The sequence below is a fragment of the Monodelphis domestica genome, chromosome 2 (genome assembly GCF_027887165.1).
Source record: "Monodelphis domestica isolate mMonDom1 chromosome 2, mMonDom1.pri, whole genome shotgun sequence".
Classification (NCBI taxonomy): Eukaryota; Metazoa; Chordata; class Mammalia; order Didelphimorphia; family Didelphidae; genus Monodelphis; species Monodelphis domestica.
This window is the reverse complement of record NC_077228.1, coordinates 102,222,362-102,238,485: the sequence shown is the minus strand read 5'-3', so window position 1 is coordinate 102,238,485 and position 16,124 is coordinate 102,222,362. Positions and strand designations below refer to the sequence as shown.

At 37.7% G+C, this 16,124-nt stretch overlaps 1 protein-coding gene across 2 annotated transcripts; it reads left to right on the top strand.

Moving 5' to 3' along the window:
* Window positions 1-5,291: 5,291 nt before the first annotated feature.
* ZNF281 (zinc finger protein 281) lies at window positions 5,292-10,800 on the top strand. Of its 2 annotated transcripts, none has more exons than XM_007481032.2 (2): window positions 5,292-5,429; window positions 5,684-10,800. In XM_007481032.2, the coding sequence occupies exon 2, from the start codon at window positions 5,698-5,700 to the stop codon at window positions 8,503-8,505; it is 2,808 nt and encodes a 935-aa protein (XP_007481094.2). In that variant the 5' UTR covers window positions 5,292-5,429; window positions 5,684-5,697; the 3' UTR covers window positions 8,506-10,800. The 2 variants fall into 2 exon arrangements, with proteins under 2 accessions (XP_007481094.2, XP_007481095.2); XM_007481033.2 differs by having other exon boundaries at window positions 5,312-5,429; window positions 5,680-10,800.
* The last annotated feature ends 5,324 nt before the right edge of the window (window positions 10,801-16,124 follow it).

Here is a 16,124-nt window from a genome sequence, read left to right as displayed (position 1 = left end):
TGAGGATTGGCAGTTGGTTCCTTCCAGCTGTTCCTAACAGGGTTCTCTCTGCAGGAATTGAAAAATGGCTCATAGTAATGAAGTAGTAAGAAGTCTAGGATTTTGTATCCAATAGTTTGTTTTGTTACTTTTTTTTCTTTTCAGAATCTGAAGGGATAGGAAATGGGATGTATATCTAATAATGAAAGACAAATATTTTAAAAATTATGTCTATATGATGTCCAAACAGTGGTGGAATAAATCAAATAACTGGTCAGTTTGGTGAAAAAATACAAATGGTAATTTTTTTTAACACACAAAACTTCCAACCTAGTTGTACTGAATTTTTCACTGACTATGTTGGCATCATGTAGACTGCCTGAGGGTCTGGGAGGCACTGACTCCCTTGCAGTGATTTCAAGCTTTGGACTTCACAATTCTCAGGCAGACACTTGTTTGTTACTAGGCTTACTCATGTTCTTATGTTGTACATCTGTTGAAGAAAAAGAGGAGAAGGAGGGATAGGACATTGTTTAGATATGATTTCTTTACCCTCAGTTAAACTGACAAATTTTCAACTTTCTTGGAAAGGGGAGCATATGGCTGTTCATTTTATATTAATTAAAAGTTCACAAAATAGCACATATATAAATATATTTGCCATAAAGAGGTTGAATATAATAAAGTGCAAAAATAATTATTAGACAATGGTGAACTAGGAAATATATATATGAATGGCATACTCTATCAGATTACCAGATAGAGAAAAAAAGCATACTTTTATTAGATTTACTTTCTGCTTTGCTTTCCTCCTAGATGTGGGTCTCATTTTAAGACATGTTATGTGAAAATATGAATTTACAAGACAAATTAGGATAAAATTACACACATAACCAACCATTTGATTTTTTTTAAACCAAAAGAGTGACTGAAGATGTTGAGTAAGTCTCCCTGAAATTTATTACATGCAATTTGTAGAAATTTGACTTACATAAGAACTCATTTTTGTCTATATAAAGGTACAATTATACTCTTAAATGGGATTTAGAATTGAATCATTTCTCCTTAATATAGTTCTATGACTGAACAGAGTTAGAAATTATCTGCTGAACTGGTGCTATGTACCATCACATTTAGATAAACCCAAAATTCTCTAGAATAGGAAAAAACAGTAGTCAGTAAGATAATGACTTTTAAAATAAAATTAATTCAATTCATCCTATGCTACCTAAATCTGGTCTGTTTCTTTGAGAGGTGTTTTCTTTTGAAGTTATGCTAGGGATGATAAATCATAATGGCTATGAGTATGCTTCTTAAAATCTACCACTGAAATGGTAAGGTTCAATAATTCACTTACTCTTAAAGTTTTTTTTATTATTTTCCTTAGGTGCTATGGTACTGTTAATGTTTTAATTATTATGCCGGAGAGCATCATTAGAAAGAAGCAAGAAAAGAAAGAAGGAGGGTTGGTATTGTCAGATCTCAAATTCACTACATAATAGTAATTATCAAAACTATCTAGTAATGGATAAAAAACTGGAAAATATATTTAGAAATACAGATTAGATAAGCAAACACATAAAGAGACTGAATTTTCAGAACACAGACTATTGGGGAAGGGTGTCTGTATTTGACAATAACTAATGAGAAACCAAATTTAGAAAAGCATCTGACTCCATAAAATGATGCAAAGGGAATAGTACTCCATTCTGAGTTTGAATTCCAGCTCTGTCATTTATTATCTATGTGACTTTGGTCAAGTCACCTAATTGGTGTCTCAGTTTCCTCATCTATAAAAATGAAGAGTGTGACTTAGAGGACAGTAATTTCCTTTCAAGTTATAAATCTATGATCTAATGAGTACAAATTTAAAAAAGTCAATTTACAACAACAAAAAAAGGACAGGTTATATTTTTCACTACTGTGGTAAGTGAAAAATTCATAGAAACAGGATCAAGGAGATTATAAAAGTCAAAATAGGCCATTTTACTATATAAAATTGAAATGCTTTTTACCAATAAGCTATATGAAACTAGAATTAGAAAAAGTTCTAGCATGGTAAAAATAATTTTTGCATTAACTATTTCTGATTAAAATCTGATGCTCAAAGTCTCTAGAGGAATTGAATGATACAAATCAATAAGATATTTAAACTGGTCTCTTCTGAGATCTCCTGTGAATCATTTGTAATAAGAATTCATAGATAAAACTCAAATGTAGAAATGTTAATACAGGACTCCTACCTTCTAATCCAAATCTAATCTCTAAATCTAAAATTAGTAAAGCTGATAAACTGTTTTCTAAAATGTTACCACAAATTACTAGTCTGTAAAATTGAAAGTTTATTAATTAGTTTTTAATTATGTTTATTTGATCATTCTTACATTAGTGCTTTGAGTTTTGTTGTCCAGTTGTCAAAAGCAAAGACACATGAAGAGAAAGATGGGCCCTAATGAGACCATTAGTAATTGTCATGTATTTATTATAAAAAATTGAGAGTTTACTACTTTTGTGTTTAGGTATGATTGACAAAAATTTTATATTTACAGCGATATAATTATGTGATAAAGTATCAAATATAAGGCCTGAATAGCATCTTTTAAAACAGATTTTAAACTATTTTATAAAATACAGAAAAGTTATAAAATTTCACAATAGCTAATCATTTGAAAATGAATTGAATAACAACTAATTTTTTTAAAATGAGCATTTTTATTATCCTATTCTTTTCCTATTAGCTGTTTTACATTTTAATAAAAGATTAACTGAAGTATGGCTTATAAAAGAATATAACAATATATACCCACTGTAAACACATTTTTAAATGTTATTTAGGAATTCTAATAACTCTTGATGATTCAAAAATTATTTGAATAACATCTGAGTTTTTTTAATCACTAAGCAAAGATCATTCAGAAGCAAGTATAACAATTTTTCTAATTAATAATCTCTACTATTGATATCTTTTTTTCTATTTCTAAAGAGATGAATGGCACCAAATGCCATAGGCAAAATGCAGTCCCATGCTATCAAATAAATGTTCAAGGTACAGCTTATAATGTTGAAAAATAGAAAAATAAATTGACCTTGATGAAGTGTGTCTTCTTTTGTCTGTTCCCAGGAAAGTTTATTTCAGGTATTTCTACTGCTGAAATGATTAGAGTTAACAGCTTTTCCCCTCCATTTTATTTTACAGGGTCTCTTCATCTTCCTGATATATGGGGTGTACAACACAGAGGTAAGTCGGCTTGGAGTATCTCAAGGCTGACAGAGTGAATGAGAGAAATGACAGGTTTCTTATCTTGATAACTGAGGGACAAAGTTGGCTTTCCATATGAGTGTCCTACTGCCCTTCATGCTTGGACTAGCTTATATGCATCCCAGCTTACCATTAAACACAGACACCCTGAATAAAGGGACAGACTCATTTCTCATTGGCATTGACTAATATTTTATTGCTGTTTTAAGTTTTTGAATTTCTAGTCTTTTTTCACACCTAACTACACTTGAATGTATTAAAGTTTTACAGTTCAAGTGAAAGAACATTGCCATTTATAGTTATATGCGATTAGGAATTATTTTTTCTCAACTCCAAAAACATGTAGACTATAATAATCAAATATTGGTTTTTTAAATTATCTTAAATATTTAAAAAATTATTTGTAAGTGTTTGATGCCAAATAAGTGAGGCCTTGTAGGCATTTATTCAGTTTCCTTATGGCAAAACGGACTCTCAGAGGCCTTGGAATTAGAAGACTAAGATTCTAGTACTACTTAATAAACTGTATGGCCCCAGGCAAATCATTTCATCGCTAGTTTCCTCATCTGTAAAATAGGTCTAATAATAATGTTACCTACCTCACAGGTGGTTGTGAGAAAAAGGCTTTGCAAACCATATATTGCTATCTAAATATGAACTACAACTCACAGATAAAATACTAGGGAAAAAGAGAAAAGAAAGGGAAAAAGAGAAAAGAAAATCGTGTAGCTTTATTTTTATATGAAAATATGCCATAAAAAGGCTATCAGTATATAGAACTGTATCATTTCAAGTCATGAAACATTTATTTAGCGCCTAGTGTGTGCTAGGCACCTGTGCAAAGGTTCTGCTTTCCTTGATTTTTAAGTGACTTATATAGCACAAAAGGAAAATTGCACCTACAGATGGCTGCATATTCAATTCAATCAACATTTATTTAGCGCCTACATCACACCAGGCACAGAGTATTCAAAAAAGGGGGGGGGGGGCAAAATACAGTCCTTGCCCTCAAGGAGCTTATGATAAGGTTTGCACCTAGCACCTACGAGCTCAATAAATATTTGAATTCATTTGTTCGGTTTGTGTTTGGCATATTCCTTTAAGGAAAAATAATGAGTAGTCTTGCCTATATTCCTTAGGATCCAGGTGGGGTTGAAAGGGGTGGGGGAGCGTGATGGTGAAGAATGACGTCAATTATCTTCCTAAGGTGGCGGTGGCAGTGGTAGCGGTAGCGGTAGTGGTAGCCACTTCGGTTTCCAAAAGAGAGGTGGCTGGGAGATAACAGGACAAATAGGCTCATTAGTAAAGCCTAGAAGGAATGCGGGCATTTAAATAACGTTTAATGATGAAGTGCGTGTGGGCGTGTGTTTTATAGGGAGGCTGAACTGGGATTGCAAGCGGTTTCCTTTTTGAGTAGCCTTCAGGTAGGTTGACAGTAAGACAGCAACCTTTTTTTTTTTTTGGCAAAGGTACCTCGATTACGTTTCTAAAGTAGGCCACTCCCACTCCCACTACTGCAAATGAACCGGGTCCAAGAGACCACAACCAAATGCAGGGTTTAATGGGCTTGGCGAAGGCAGGGCGTCAGCGGTGGGGGTGGGGGGTGGTGGGGTGGTGGTCTGAGGTACAGCAACAAGGGTCCCCCCCAAGGGGGATGCTTTCATTTTTTTCTCAAGCAGCCCGCCGACGGGCTAGGTCACCCTCTGCTCCCCAGAAGTCTCCCACATCTCCCCCAATCTCTCCCGTCTGCCTCCTTCCCTTTCCCGGGCGCCCTCTCTCTCCCTGCCAAGCAGCCCTTGTAGCTCCAAGCCCAAGTCCTCGTCTCTACTAGCCTAGCCGGTTGCATGTCTAAGACCCTTCCTCACTCGCTCCGGGCCCTCATCCCTTTTGCCTCAATCCAGGCCCACCAGCCTGGTCACCTCACAAGTCCCCGCCCCAATGGTCCCACACGAGTCGGTCCCTCCCCTCGGGCCCAACCGCCCGAATGATTGACAGGCTGGCCGGGCGGAAGCTGTTGCGCAGGCGCCCTGGCTCCCCAGAGCTCCCCTCTGGCCGGGTCGAGTAGTTCCCAGCAGACCCCGCGCCGCGCCTGCGCAGTGCCAGGGAGGCTTTTAATTCCATTGTGGAGAGGACTCGGCGTTATTTTTATTAACTGGAGGCGACGGCGGCTGCGGTGGCGGCGGCGGGACCCGTAAGTGCTGCTGCTGGGGGCCGGGGAGGGGGGAGGGGGCGAGGCCCGGGGTAGGGCCGCCGTACCATGCGCGCTGGGGCCGGAGGCGGCCGAGGATAAGCGCCCGGCGCGTTGCGGTCTGGGCGGCGGCGGCGGCGGTAGCGGCGGCGGCGGCGGCGGCGGCGGGGTCTGAGCGCCGCGGTGGTCCCGGCCCCGGGGCCCGGTTCCTCCTCCTTCCCTCCCTTCTCCTCCCTTTTCCTCCTCTCCTCAGCCAGGCCTCCTCCGGGGTATGAAAGTCGGCAGCGGGTTCCTGAGTAGCGGCGGCGGCGGCAGCGGTAGCAGCAGCAGCGGCGGCGGCGGCGGCGGCGGCGGCAGCAGCAGCAGCAGCGGCAGCAGCAGCAGTAGCAGTAGCAGCGGCGGCGGCGGCGGCAGCAGCGGCGCCGGCAGCAGTAGGAGGGCGGAGATGGAACCCACTTTCCCCCCGAGTATGGTCATGTTCAACCACCGGCTCCCCCCGGTCACCAGCTTCACCCGGGCGGCGGTGGGGGCCGCCCCTCCCCCGCAGTGCGTGTTATCCTCCTCCTCTTCTTCTTCCTCCTCCTCCTCCTCTTCCTCCTCCTCCTCCTCGACCTCCTCCTCCTCCTCGGCCTCCAACTCTGCAGCCCCAGCCGCTGAGCCTCCCCCGCCTCCTCCTCCTGCCCCGGACATGACTTTCAAGAAGGAGCCCGCGGCGCCGGCTGCGGCCTACCCCCCGCAGAGGAACTCCTGGGGATTTCTGCAGTCCCTGGTGAGCATCAAACAAGAGAAACCTACAGATCCGGAGGAGCAGCAGCATCACCACCACCACCACCACTATGGAGGACTGTTTGCAGGGGCGGAGGAAAGACCTCCCGGCCTAGGAGGCGGGGAGGGGGGGAGCCACGGCGTCATCCAGGATCTGAGCCTTCTCCACCAGCATGGCCAGCACCCACCCCCCCAGCACCACCGGGACGTGTTACTCAGCAGTAGCAGGACAGATGACCACCACGGCAATGAGGAGCCAAAGCAGGACACTAATGTCAAAAAGGCAAAGAGGCCAAAGCCAGAATCTCAGGGAATCAAAGCCAAGCGGAAGCCAAGTGCTTCTTCTAAACCTTCTCTAGTTGGAGATGGAGAAGGTGCCATTCTTTCCCCAAGTCAGAAACCTCACATCTGTGAACACTGTAGTGCTGCCTTCAGGAGCTCCTACCACCTGCGCAGGCACGTCCTCATTCATACAGGAGAGAGACCTTTCCAGTGCAGTCAGTGTAGCATGGGTTTCATTCAGAAATACCTACTGCAAAGGCATGAGAAAATTCACAGTAGAGAGAAGCCATTTGGGTGTGATCAATGCAGCATGAAGTTCATTCAGAAGTACCATATGGAGAGACACAAGAGGACACATAGTGGAGAAAAGCCATACAAATGTGATACTTGTCAGCAGTATTTCTCAAGGACTGATAGATTGTTGAAGCACAGGCGCACATGTGGTGAAGCCATAGCTAAAGGAGCAGCTAGTGCAGAACCTGGGTCATCAAACCATAACAGTATGGGTAATCTGACTGTGTTGTCTCAGGGAAATACAAGTTCTTCAAGGAGAAAAAATAAATCAAAAAGCTTATCTATTGAAAATAAGGAACATAAGACTGGTAAAGGAAATGAATCACAAATTGCAAATAATATCAACATGCAGAGTTACTCGGTAGAAATTCCTATTGTGTCTTCCAGTGGTGGCATAATTGGCGCTGGTATAGATGAATTACAAAAAAGGGTGCCAAAGTTGGTCTTCAAAAAAGGAAGCAGAAAAAACACAGACAAAAACTACCTTAATTTTGTGTCACCATTACCAGATATAGTTGGACAGAAATCGCTGTCAGGGAAACCAAGTGGTTCTCTTGGCATAGTGTCCAATAGTAGTGTGGAGGCCATTAGTCTTCTCCAGAGTGCAGGTGGCAAGCAAGGCCAGATAAGTAGCAACTATGATGACGCCATGCAGTTTTCAAAGAAAAGAAGATATTTACAAACTGCCAGTGGTAACAGTGCCTTTTCTATAAATGTTGGACACATGGCCTCCCAACAGTCTGTCATCCAGTCTGCAGGCGTGAGCGTTATGGATAACGAAGCGCCATTATCACTTATTGATTCCTCATCTCTAAACACTGAGATCAAGTCTTGTCATGACAAGTCTGGAATCCCTGATGAAGTCTTACAAAGCCTTTTGGACCAGTATTCCAGTAAATCTGAGGGGCAGAAAGAGGATCCTTTCAATATAACAGAACAACGAGTTGATTTACACCCCTCAGGAGAACATTCAGACATGGTCCAAGAGGAAAATTTGAGTCCAGGGAACCAGACACCTTCAAATGACAAAGCAAACATGTTGCAAGGATATTCCAAATACATTCAGCAAGCTTTTGAAAGATCAGCCAATAGCACTGGTTTTGCATTTGGACCCAGTTTCCAGTTCGTTAGTTTGTCTTCTACTCTTCACAACCACACTTTATTTCCAGATAAACAAATATACACTACATCTCCCCTGGAGTGTGGTTTCAGCCAATCTGTTACCTCAGTGTTGCCAACTACATTGCCAAAGCCTCCTTTTGGGATGTTGCTTGGATCTCAACCAGGTTTTTATTTATCTGCTTTGGAGGCCACCCATCAGCAGCTGACTCCATCACAGGAGCTAGATGATCTGATAGATCCACAGAAAAGCTTAGAGACTTCATCAAGCTACCAGTCTACATCTCAGAAATTGACTAGCCAGAAGGAACAGAAAAACTTAGAGTCCTCCACAAGCTTTCAGATTCCATCTCAGGAGTTAACTAGCCAGATAGATCCTCAGAAGGACATAGAGCCTAGAACAACGTATCAAATTGAGAACTTTGCACAAGCATTTGGTTCTCAGTTTAAGTCGGGCAGCAGGGTGCCAATGACCTTTATAACTAACTCTAATGGAGAAGTGGACCATAGAGTAAGGACTTCAGTGTCAGATTTCTCAGGGTATACAAATATGATGTCTGATGTAAGTGAGCCATGTAGTACAAGAGTAAAGACACCAACCAGCCAAAGTTACAGGTAAGGTCCCAAGTGTGACCAGGCTGGGGGTCTTACAATGTAATTTTGTTTTATTTTGAGAACACTGCCATTGGAATGTTTCTACATGATCCTATTAAGAATAATGTAACATGCCCTTTCAATGCAACTTTTCATATTTAGTTTATTTTGTTAGTGTGATTTTAGCTCTGTTTGTATTATGATTTTTAATCAAAATCAATAGATTAAAAATAGTTTGACATTCAAAGTGACAATGTTTAGCAATCAAATTTACATGTATAGATTGTCAGGGAATAGCCCAAAAGTTTTAAATGCAAAAAAAAACAAAACAAAAAAACTACAAAAAAAATTTTGTTCCTAGGATTAAGGTTTATTCTAATTGCTTTACTCTCAGGAAAGTGTAATAACGCATGGGAATTCTATACATTATCATTGTATTGGAATATCCATCTTGCAGATAGAAAAATGATATACATTTCAACATTTAAGTAAGGGATCTAAAACATTTCAAATTGCTATCTATCTGGGCTGATCCAAAATTCTGAGATGTTGGCTACCTATATTTTGTTGCAGCTTTTCAAATGTACTCTGATCTTCCAAACCATAGTCATTCCAGACTGGTAGAACAAATATTCTTGGATCTTTGATCAAAGCCTGGAATGATAGCTTTAATATAAAGAAGAATGAAAAGCGCCCTCCCCTCATCCCAACTATAACAAGGCTGTAATTCCATTAAGAGATTCTAGTGACATCAACAGAAATTGAAACCTAAGTGGTTGGTTCATACCATAAGAACCCTAAGATGGTATTATGTAATTCATATAAATTTGGGGGATGCATTTATTATACATGGTTTAAAACAGTTTCTCTTCCATTTGTCTTCTAGTATACCACACATCCCCTCTATGTTTTGTCCTTGTTCTCAACCCTGTTCTTTAAGGTTCTTGGGCCTTCCCTCCTTGTTCCCTTCTCCCCATCTTGACAGTTTGAATTTTTAAATGATTTACATTCCAAAACATAATTCATTATGTACTTTTTATATGTCTTATGGCATCAAATAGTCAATAGTAGTAATGCCCCTCCCTCCATTTGTAAATCCCATTCAAGTTTCCATGTATAATAATATCCTAACCCCACTTACTCACAGCTCTGTGTAATAAGGTTGTAATTCTGTCTGGTGGCTTAGCCAATGAGAATTGAGCTTCTCAGTATTTCCTAATGACATCAGAACCTCTGTGAAATTGCAGCCTTTCCTGTGTACCTTCTGGAGTACATGAGTCAGTATTGTACATGGATCTTGTGAAGTTAATGGAAACTTGCTAGGAACGCTAATGGCCATTCGAAGCTACTGATAGGCGGTGGCGCTGCTCTAAACCACTTTTTAGCAAATGTATTTTTTTTCTGATTACATTTTTTATTGTACTTTGATGTTTATGCTCATGAGTTTTTTTATGTACTTTTGGTGATGTTTCAGTCCTATGTACTCTTCTGACGTCAGAAAAGTACCACTGGTTGTTTGCAGTCTTATTGTGTAATCAGCCTATTACAGGCTTCCATGTATAATAAAGTAATTAACATTGTGCAAGTGTACAACACTTCTGTTAGGAAAGCAGTGTTTGAAAAATAAGAAATTATTTTTTAAAGAAGTTTCAGAATACCAGTTAATTTTTCTTCCCCCACTCCCCCTTCCTTAGGCTGCTTTCACCAACTGAAGTCACCTGTTTGCCAATGCAAGGTTCTTAGAGAATTTATTTAATCCCCTAAATTCATTCTATACTAACCTGAGTCTATTATTTCATTCTTATTACAGTTGAGTGCAGTAAGTTCTTCTATTTAGGTACAGAGTGCAAGCTGTAATCAAGGGATGGAGAGGACCTTTACCACTGTATCTCTTAAGCTGTATAATTTTTCTCAAATTTTTTTGTTTTATACAGGTTTTGAATTTCTTTAACTTTGTGTGTACTGAATATTGCATATGTACTATTCTGATTTGTTTGCTCTAGCTTAATACCAATAAAAAAATCCTGTTAATCACAAAATTGAGGAAAGGAGATATCACTTAATACCAGTCATATTTTCAGATTTCCTATTAACTAAATTCATAGGATATTTATCATCTATACCTAGCAGTTTTGGGACTTGTGCTTTTTAAAATTCAGTACACTTATTGTGTTAAGCATAGATACTTTGTGCATCCAAGTTTATTGTAATTGGAAATCAGTTTGAGTATTTTCATTTTTATTAGTGTTTTAGCTATGCACAATATTGTGAAACCATACAAATTACATATTTTGTAAATTAAAATTGTTTTTTCTTGAAATTTTTTGAGTTGGCTATTGTAGATGCTATTATTCCAAGTAGATCATGTTCTAAGTCTTAAAGTAAGAGGCTTTGGTTTAGTTTCCAATTTTTATTGATCTTAACTGCATTCTTTAAAACATTGTTATAAAATAATAGTATTGGGAAAAACTCAAGAACATAGGTAATAGTAGAAAAGAATTAATATTAAGTATAGATAAAATTTCATAGTTTGAAAAGTTAAAGGGAAAAAATCCCAAACTCCAGAAATCAGTAGAGAAACCTAGAGCATGTTATTAAGTTGGTCTAAAGAAAGCTTTTTGGGTTTTAGATAAATCTATTAAATAGTTAAGCTTGGAATGAATAATGATAAACATGCTGCTTAAGTGTGAAGAGAAAATAAGATCTTATAAATGTCACTATGAAATGTGAAAAATTGTATATGTTACACAAATAAGAAAGGCCCATGGTGGAAGCTTTGTGTTTTCAACACGAATATTATAGATAAGCAGATGTGTAAAGGGTATACCTTTAAATTTCTAGGCAGCAGTTTCTTAGCAGCTTCTTCCAGGCCCCCCAAACAATGGAAAATGTAAATATGTTTTGTTCTTCTCTTAAATAGAGCTTATGTCTCAGGTTTGGTCGTTTCCTTGGAAAGAGGTGTAACAAGTAGAAATCTTGGAAAAGAGTCCTATGTCTATAAAACTTTTTGTACTCGTTTTGTCGAGTGGAAACACTTCAGGTCATGGTGTTCATATCCTCCATGGGTAAATGATAACATAGACTTAGAGGTGGAAGGGACTTAAAGGCATCAACCAATACAACCTCTTCATTTTTTATAAATGAGGAAACTAGGGCCCAGAGCATTTAGGTGACCTATTCAAGGACATAAACATAGTAATTGGCAGAGCCAAGATTCAAACCCAGGTCCACTGGCTCGAAGCCCAGCACTCTTTCACTGATTCCAAATTCATTTAAGCTCTCTACTGGGGGGGAGGATAATACTTGCGCTGCCTACTTCACAAACTCGTTGGGAAGCAGTTTGTGAACTTTAAAGCACTACATGAATAAATGTAACCTGTCACTTATGTTCCTCACTTGCAGGTTCTGGAACTTTTTTTTAATCTGGACCTATTATATCACTGGGTGTATCATTAGCTGCCAGTGAAGAGGCTACAAATGGGCAGGAATCCTGCAACTTCTAATCTTAGAGAGTTGCTTGGGGATGCAGAGAGGTAGTGGTACTTGCTCAGGGTCACACAGGTAGTATGTGTCCGAGGTGGGACTTGGAGCCCAGCTTATATCTATCCTCCATTCTGCTGTTAACTAGTCTCCACAATTCTACTTTAAGTGCCCACAGATTTGTTTCTTTCAACTTTATTTTCTACTATCCAATTTCCCCATATTCTTAGAATAATAACAAATATAAACATTATTTCAGAAGTAGTTTTTTTTCTTTTCATGAATAGGAAATCTTATTCTTCTGACTTCCTGTTTAGGCTTTGGATCTAAGAACCATTATTATTCACCATGAATTAGAATAGTTGTCTTTGGACAACTAAAAGTTTTAAGTTAAAAATTTGTTAGCTGACACAAAAGATCAGTTTCAACGTACATGAAAAAATAGTGATCATATTTTATGCTTATTTTGTACAATAGTTTTAAAATGTCTGCCAACAGAGTTGTGTGTTTCACTTTCATGCATTTTCTCTGTTGTTTTTTTTTCTTTCAGAGCTACAGAAGGTTAAATCTTTGGTTAGTTCATTCATTTTATGTACTGCTCCATTTCTGAGCTCAGAGATGCAAGATGGGTTTCATCATCCTTGATACTTAACCACCCCTTGCCATTAAGATAACTGTGAACTGGTGTCAGTTTTGATCGGTATGTTCTCTCTTTGGGACATGCATACTTAACCTCCAAACTAGTAGGCTTCTGACTTCAGTTGAAGAATTTTCCTTCAAATAGCTGGCTTTCAGAATTCAGTGCTTTTTAGTGTGTGTGTGTAAAAGTAACACTTTTTGACAGTGGTGTTTGTTTACTAAGATAGGTATCTCATTTTAAACGTGAAGCAACACTTTGTTAGTGCTGTGATATGACACATGCATCATGTTGCACTGGGTCATGTCAGTAATGTTCCATGAATATTTTGTCATGGGATATCCCCCCTTGGTATTTCTGAAGGGAGATGTGGCAATTCACCAATCTTCTTGTACCTTCTGTGAAATGATAAAGAGCCTGGTGCCTCCTGGAAACCTTGGAAATGTTTTATTTAGCAATAGTTTGACTTGTCATATTTTCTAAATTCTTATCTCCTGTTTTATTATAATAATGATAATTAGTATAAACATAGGATCTAGAAGTTTTATTGTTGCCTTTAATTATAACTGACCAAAATGTCTGCCCTGTGACTACAGCTGTTTTCAAGGAAATGATTACCAGGAGGCATATATTTTGAAGTATTTAACTCTTCTTATGTTGTTTCTGTTTTCCTATAGTCTTTATGTAGATAGGTGGTTCTATAAATATCTAGATCCTATTTAGTTCTTAAGTGATTCTTAGCCCATTGTCTGGAGGACTACTTGTAATAATTAGAACACAGTCCCTTTTAAATATGTTAAAAATAGACATCACCTATTTTTAAAGAAGATATTAGATACTAAAGGGATATTTTAAGTTAATTTGGAACAAAATTCAGGCTTTTATGAAGTACTCTAACTTATAGAAGAAAAACTTTAATTTCATAGCAAATTAAACTGATGTGAGTTGAATTTATTACACAGTTTATGAAATTTCCCATATGATTACTAAATGCAGTCCAGACATTTAATTAAGCCTCAAAACAGCTCAGTAAATTTCATCAAGAAATAATTTAAATAGTATAGTTAACTATAATAAATGGCTGTAACTATTTGCTTATAAAGAATTAACTTCCACATGACTGTAGGTGAACTAAATCCTACACCCTTTTTACAAAGGAGTAATAAGATTGGATGCCAGTAAGACCACTTTTGAGTACCATGTAAGCTAAATATAAATAATCAAATAGATTTCTAGGTCGTATAAATCTTTATGAAGATTTATAAATTTTAAAATTAATTTCAAAACAGCTTTTGCAATGTTATCCTTGAATTCAAGTGGAGCTGTGCCTTCTACCAAAAGTTGGAAATGTGGGGTAATAGATAGGGGATAAGTATGTTGATTGGAAGGAATACTCTGAAAGAGTCAAGTCACCACATTCAGAAAGAAGAAGGAAGACAGCTCTACAGCTACTTGGAGGTAAGGAATAACTACTTATGAGGTGAAGAAATAAGTTAAATATCAGAGTGGGGAGTGTGATGTTTATTATAGTAAAAAAGAGGGGGCCCTGGAATAAATATCATGGATTAAGAAGGGTGGTGGATTTGGCCCAAATAGTTCTTTTAATTCAGTCCTACTTTCTCAAATAAGATGATATTTGAAAAACACTTAGTGCAATGTCTTGACACATAATAGATTTTTTAATAAGTGTTTGTTACTTTCTTCCCCACTCCCTTCAAATATGCTTTCGTGTGGTTATTGAATACAAATTGAATACCTAATATGATACACTAAATAATAGGCAGTGTGTTCTCTTTTGCAATCTTAATCTAGTCAAATGAGATAGCTAATCTTTGAATATTCATTAAAATTTTTCTTACAACTGCTATAAAAGTTGAAAAGCAATTCCACTCAAAATTATAATTGGGGAGAGTAAAATTAAGTGATAAAATCAGATTGTTAATACTTGAATATAATGGAACTTTGAATTTATTTGGAATTATTTTATTTGAAAGAGAAGCACTTGCCTTTAATGTCCTTGAACACATAAATCAGGTGTTATACAGATAGGAATACTATGTTATTTTCCCCTCAAAAAATAACTAGGCAAGATTAAATCTGAACATTTTTTTTACTTGTTTTCATGGTATGATTTCAGCCTAAAATGACTAACTCATTTGGTTATTATACCTTAGATAAGAATCTTGTTTTGCAGTTATTATTTGTATTAGAAAGCTAAGATTTTAGTTTTGTGCATAGTTTCTTTAGACTGGAAATTTTTTTCTGATTTAATTTTAATACTAGATTGCAAAAATGAATGACAAGATCAGCACTATAACTTTTATATTCAGCTGTCATAAACTAGGCGCTTCCTGCAAGGAAGCCCAGTGCAGAAATTTGAAACAGAGTTCCTTCTTTTGGAAGGATAATGAGAACTGTAAATGGGTATCATTGTGGGTTTTCATGAATAGACAACCCATGACCTCTGTCAATACAGTGGTGGAACTGGAAAGAGCTTCTCTGAGGCAGCAATTTTTTATTTAATGGTTGAAAAACACAAAAGCACTAAGCATAGTTTTAAAAGCAGAACTAAGGTTGAGGAATTTTCATCCTAAAAAAATGAATAGGTGTCAGAATTCATTTTGACTATTAGGTAGATCTGATTTAAGATACAAAGCAGTGACTGAAATCCAATGTGAATTGCTTGATTTACACAATGGACATTTTGAAAATTGAAATAAATATTTGTGTTTTAATTACTTAGCATTTTTGGCTGAAATACTACTAAACACAGAGCATTTGTATTACATATTTTTTCTTTACCCAGTCTTAGTAATAGTTCAGCTGTATTTTCTGTCTTAAGCCTCATTTATATGGTATATTTTCAAAATCTTCAGGGATGATATGAGAGCATGATCTGATTAATTCCTTGAATTTCCTTCCTTTTAATAAGGACACAAAAAGCAATAAAGGGTGACCCAACTAAGGAAAGAACAATATAGTAGTATAAATTAAGAGTCTAGAAAATATATTCAGTTCCATACAAGAATCCTGTCCTTTATCCTTTGTTTGTAGATGAAAGAATTTTAAAAGGATAGAGATTTGGGAGGTAGAGGAGGAGGGGAGAGTGGAATCTAAGGAGGTTTGTGTTAATACAAAAAAATTTGGTTGAAATATACTTAAAAGAAATGGCTACTGAAGTTTAGCGATGTAAACTTACATAGCCTCTTCTAATAATGTTGATGCTTAGTAGAAATGTGTTAATGAAAATGTGATTTGGAGATGTTCCTGGTGCTATACTTTATTATGAGTAGACTATAGAAGATGATTTGCTATTTTTCTCACTATTTTTTAAACCCTTACTTTTGTCTTAGAATCAGTAAAAGTATTGGCTCCAAGGCAGAAGTGTGGTAAGGATTAGGCAGTGGGGGGGGGGGGGGGGGGGAGGGTTAAGTAACTTGTCCAGGGGCATACAGCTAGGAAATGTCCAAGGTCAAGTTTGAACCCCTCACCCTTTGTCTTTCACTGTTCCTTAAAAAAAAAATGCT

What these genes read in the sequence shown, in the direction of transcription:
- ZNF281 (XM_007481032.2), top strand. Translation starts at nt 5,698, where the DNA reads ATGAAAGTCGGCAGCGGGTTCCTGAGTAGCGGCGGCGGCGGCAGCGGT.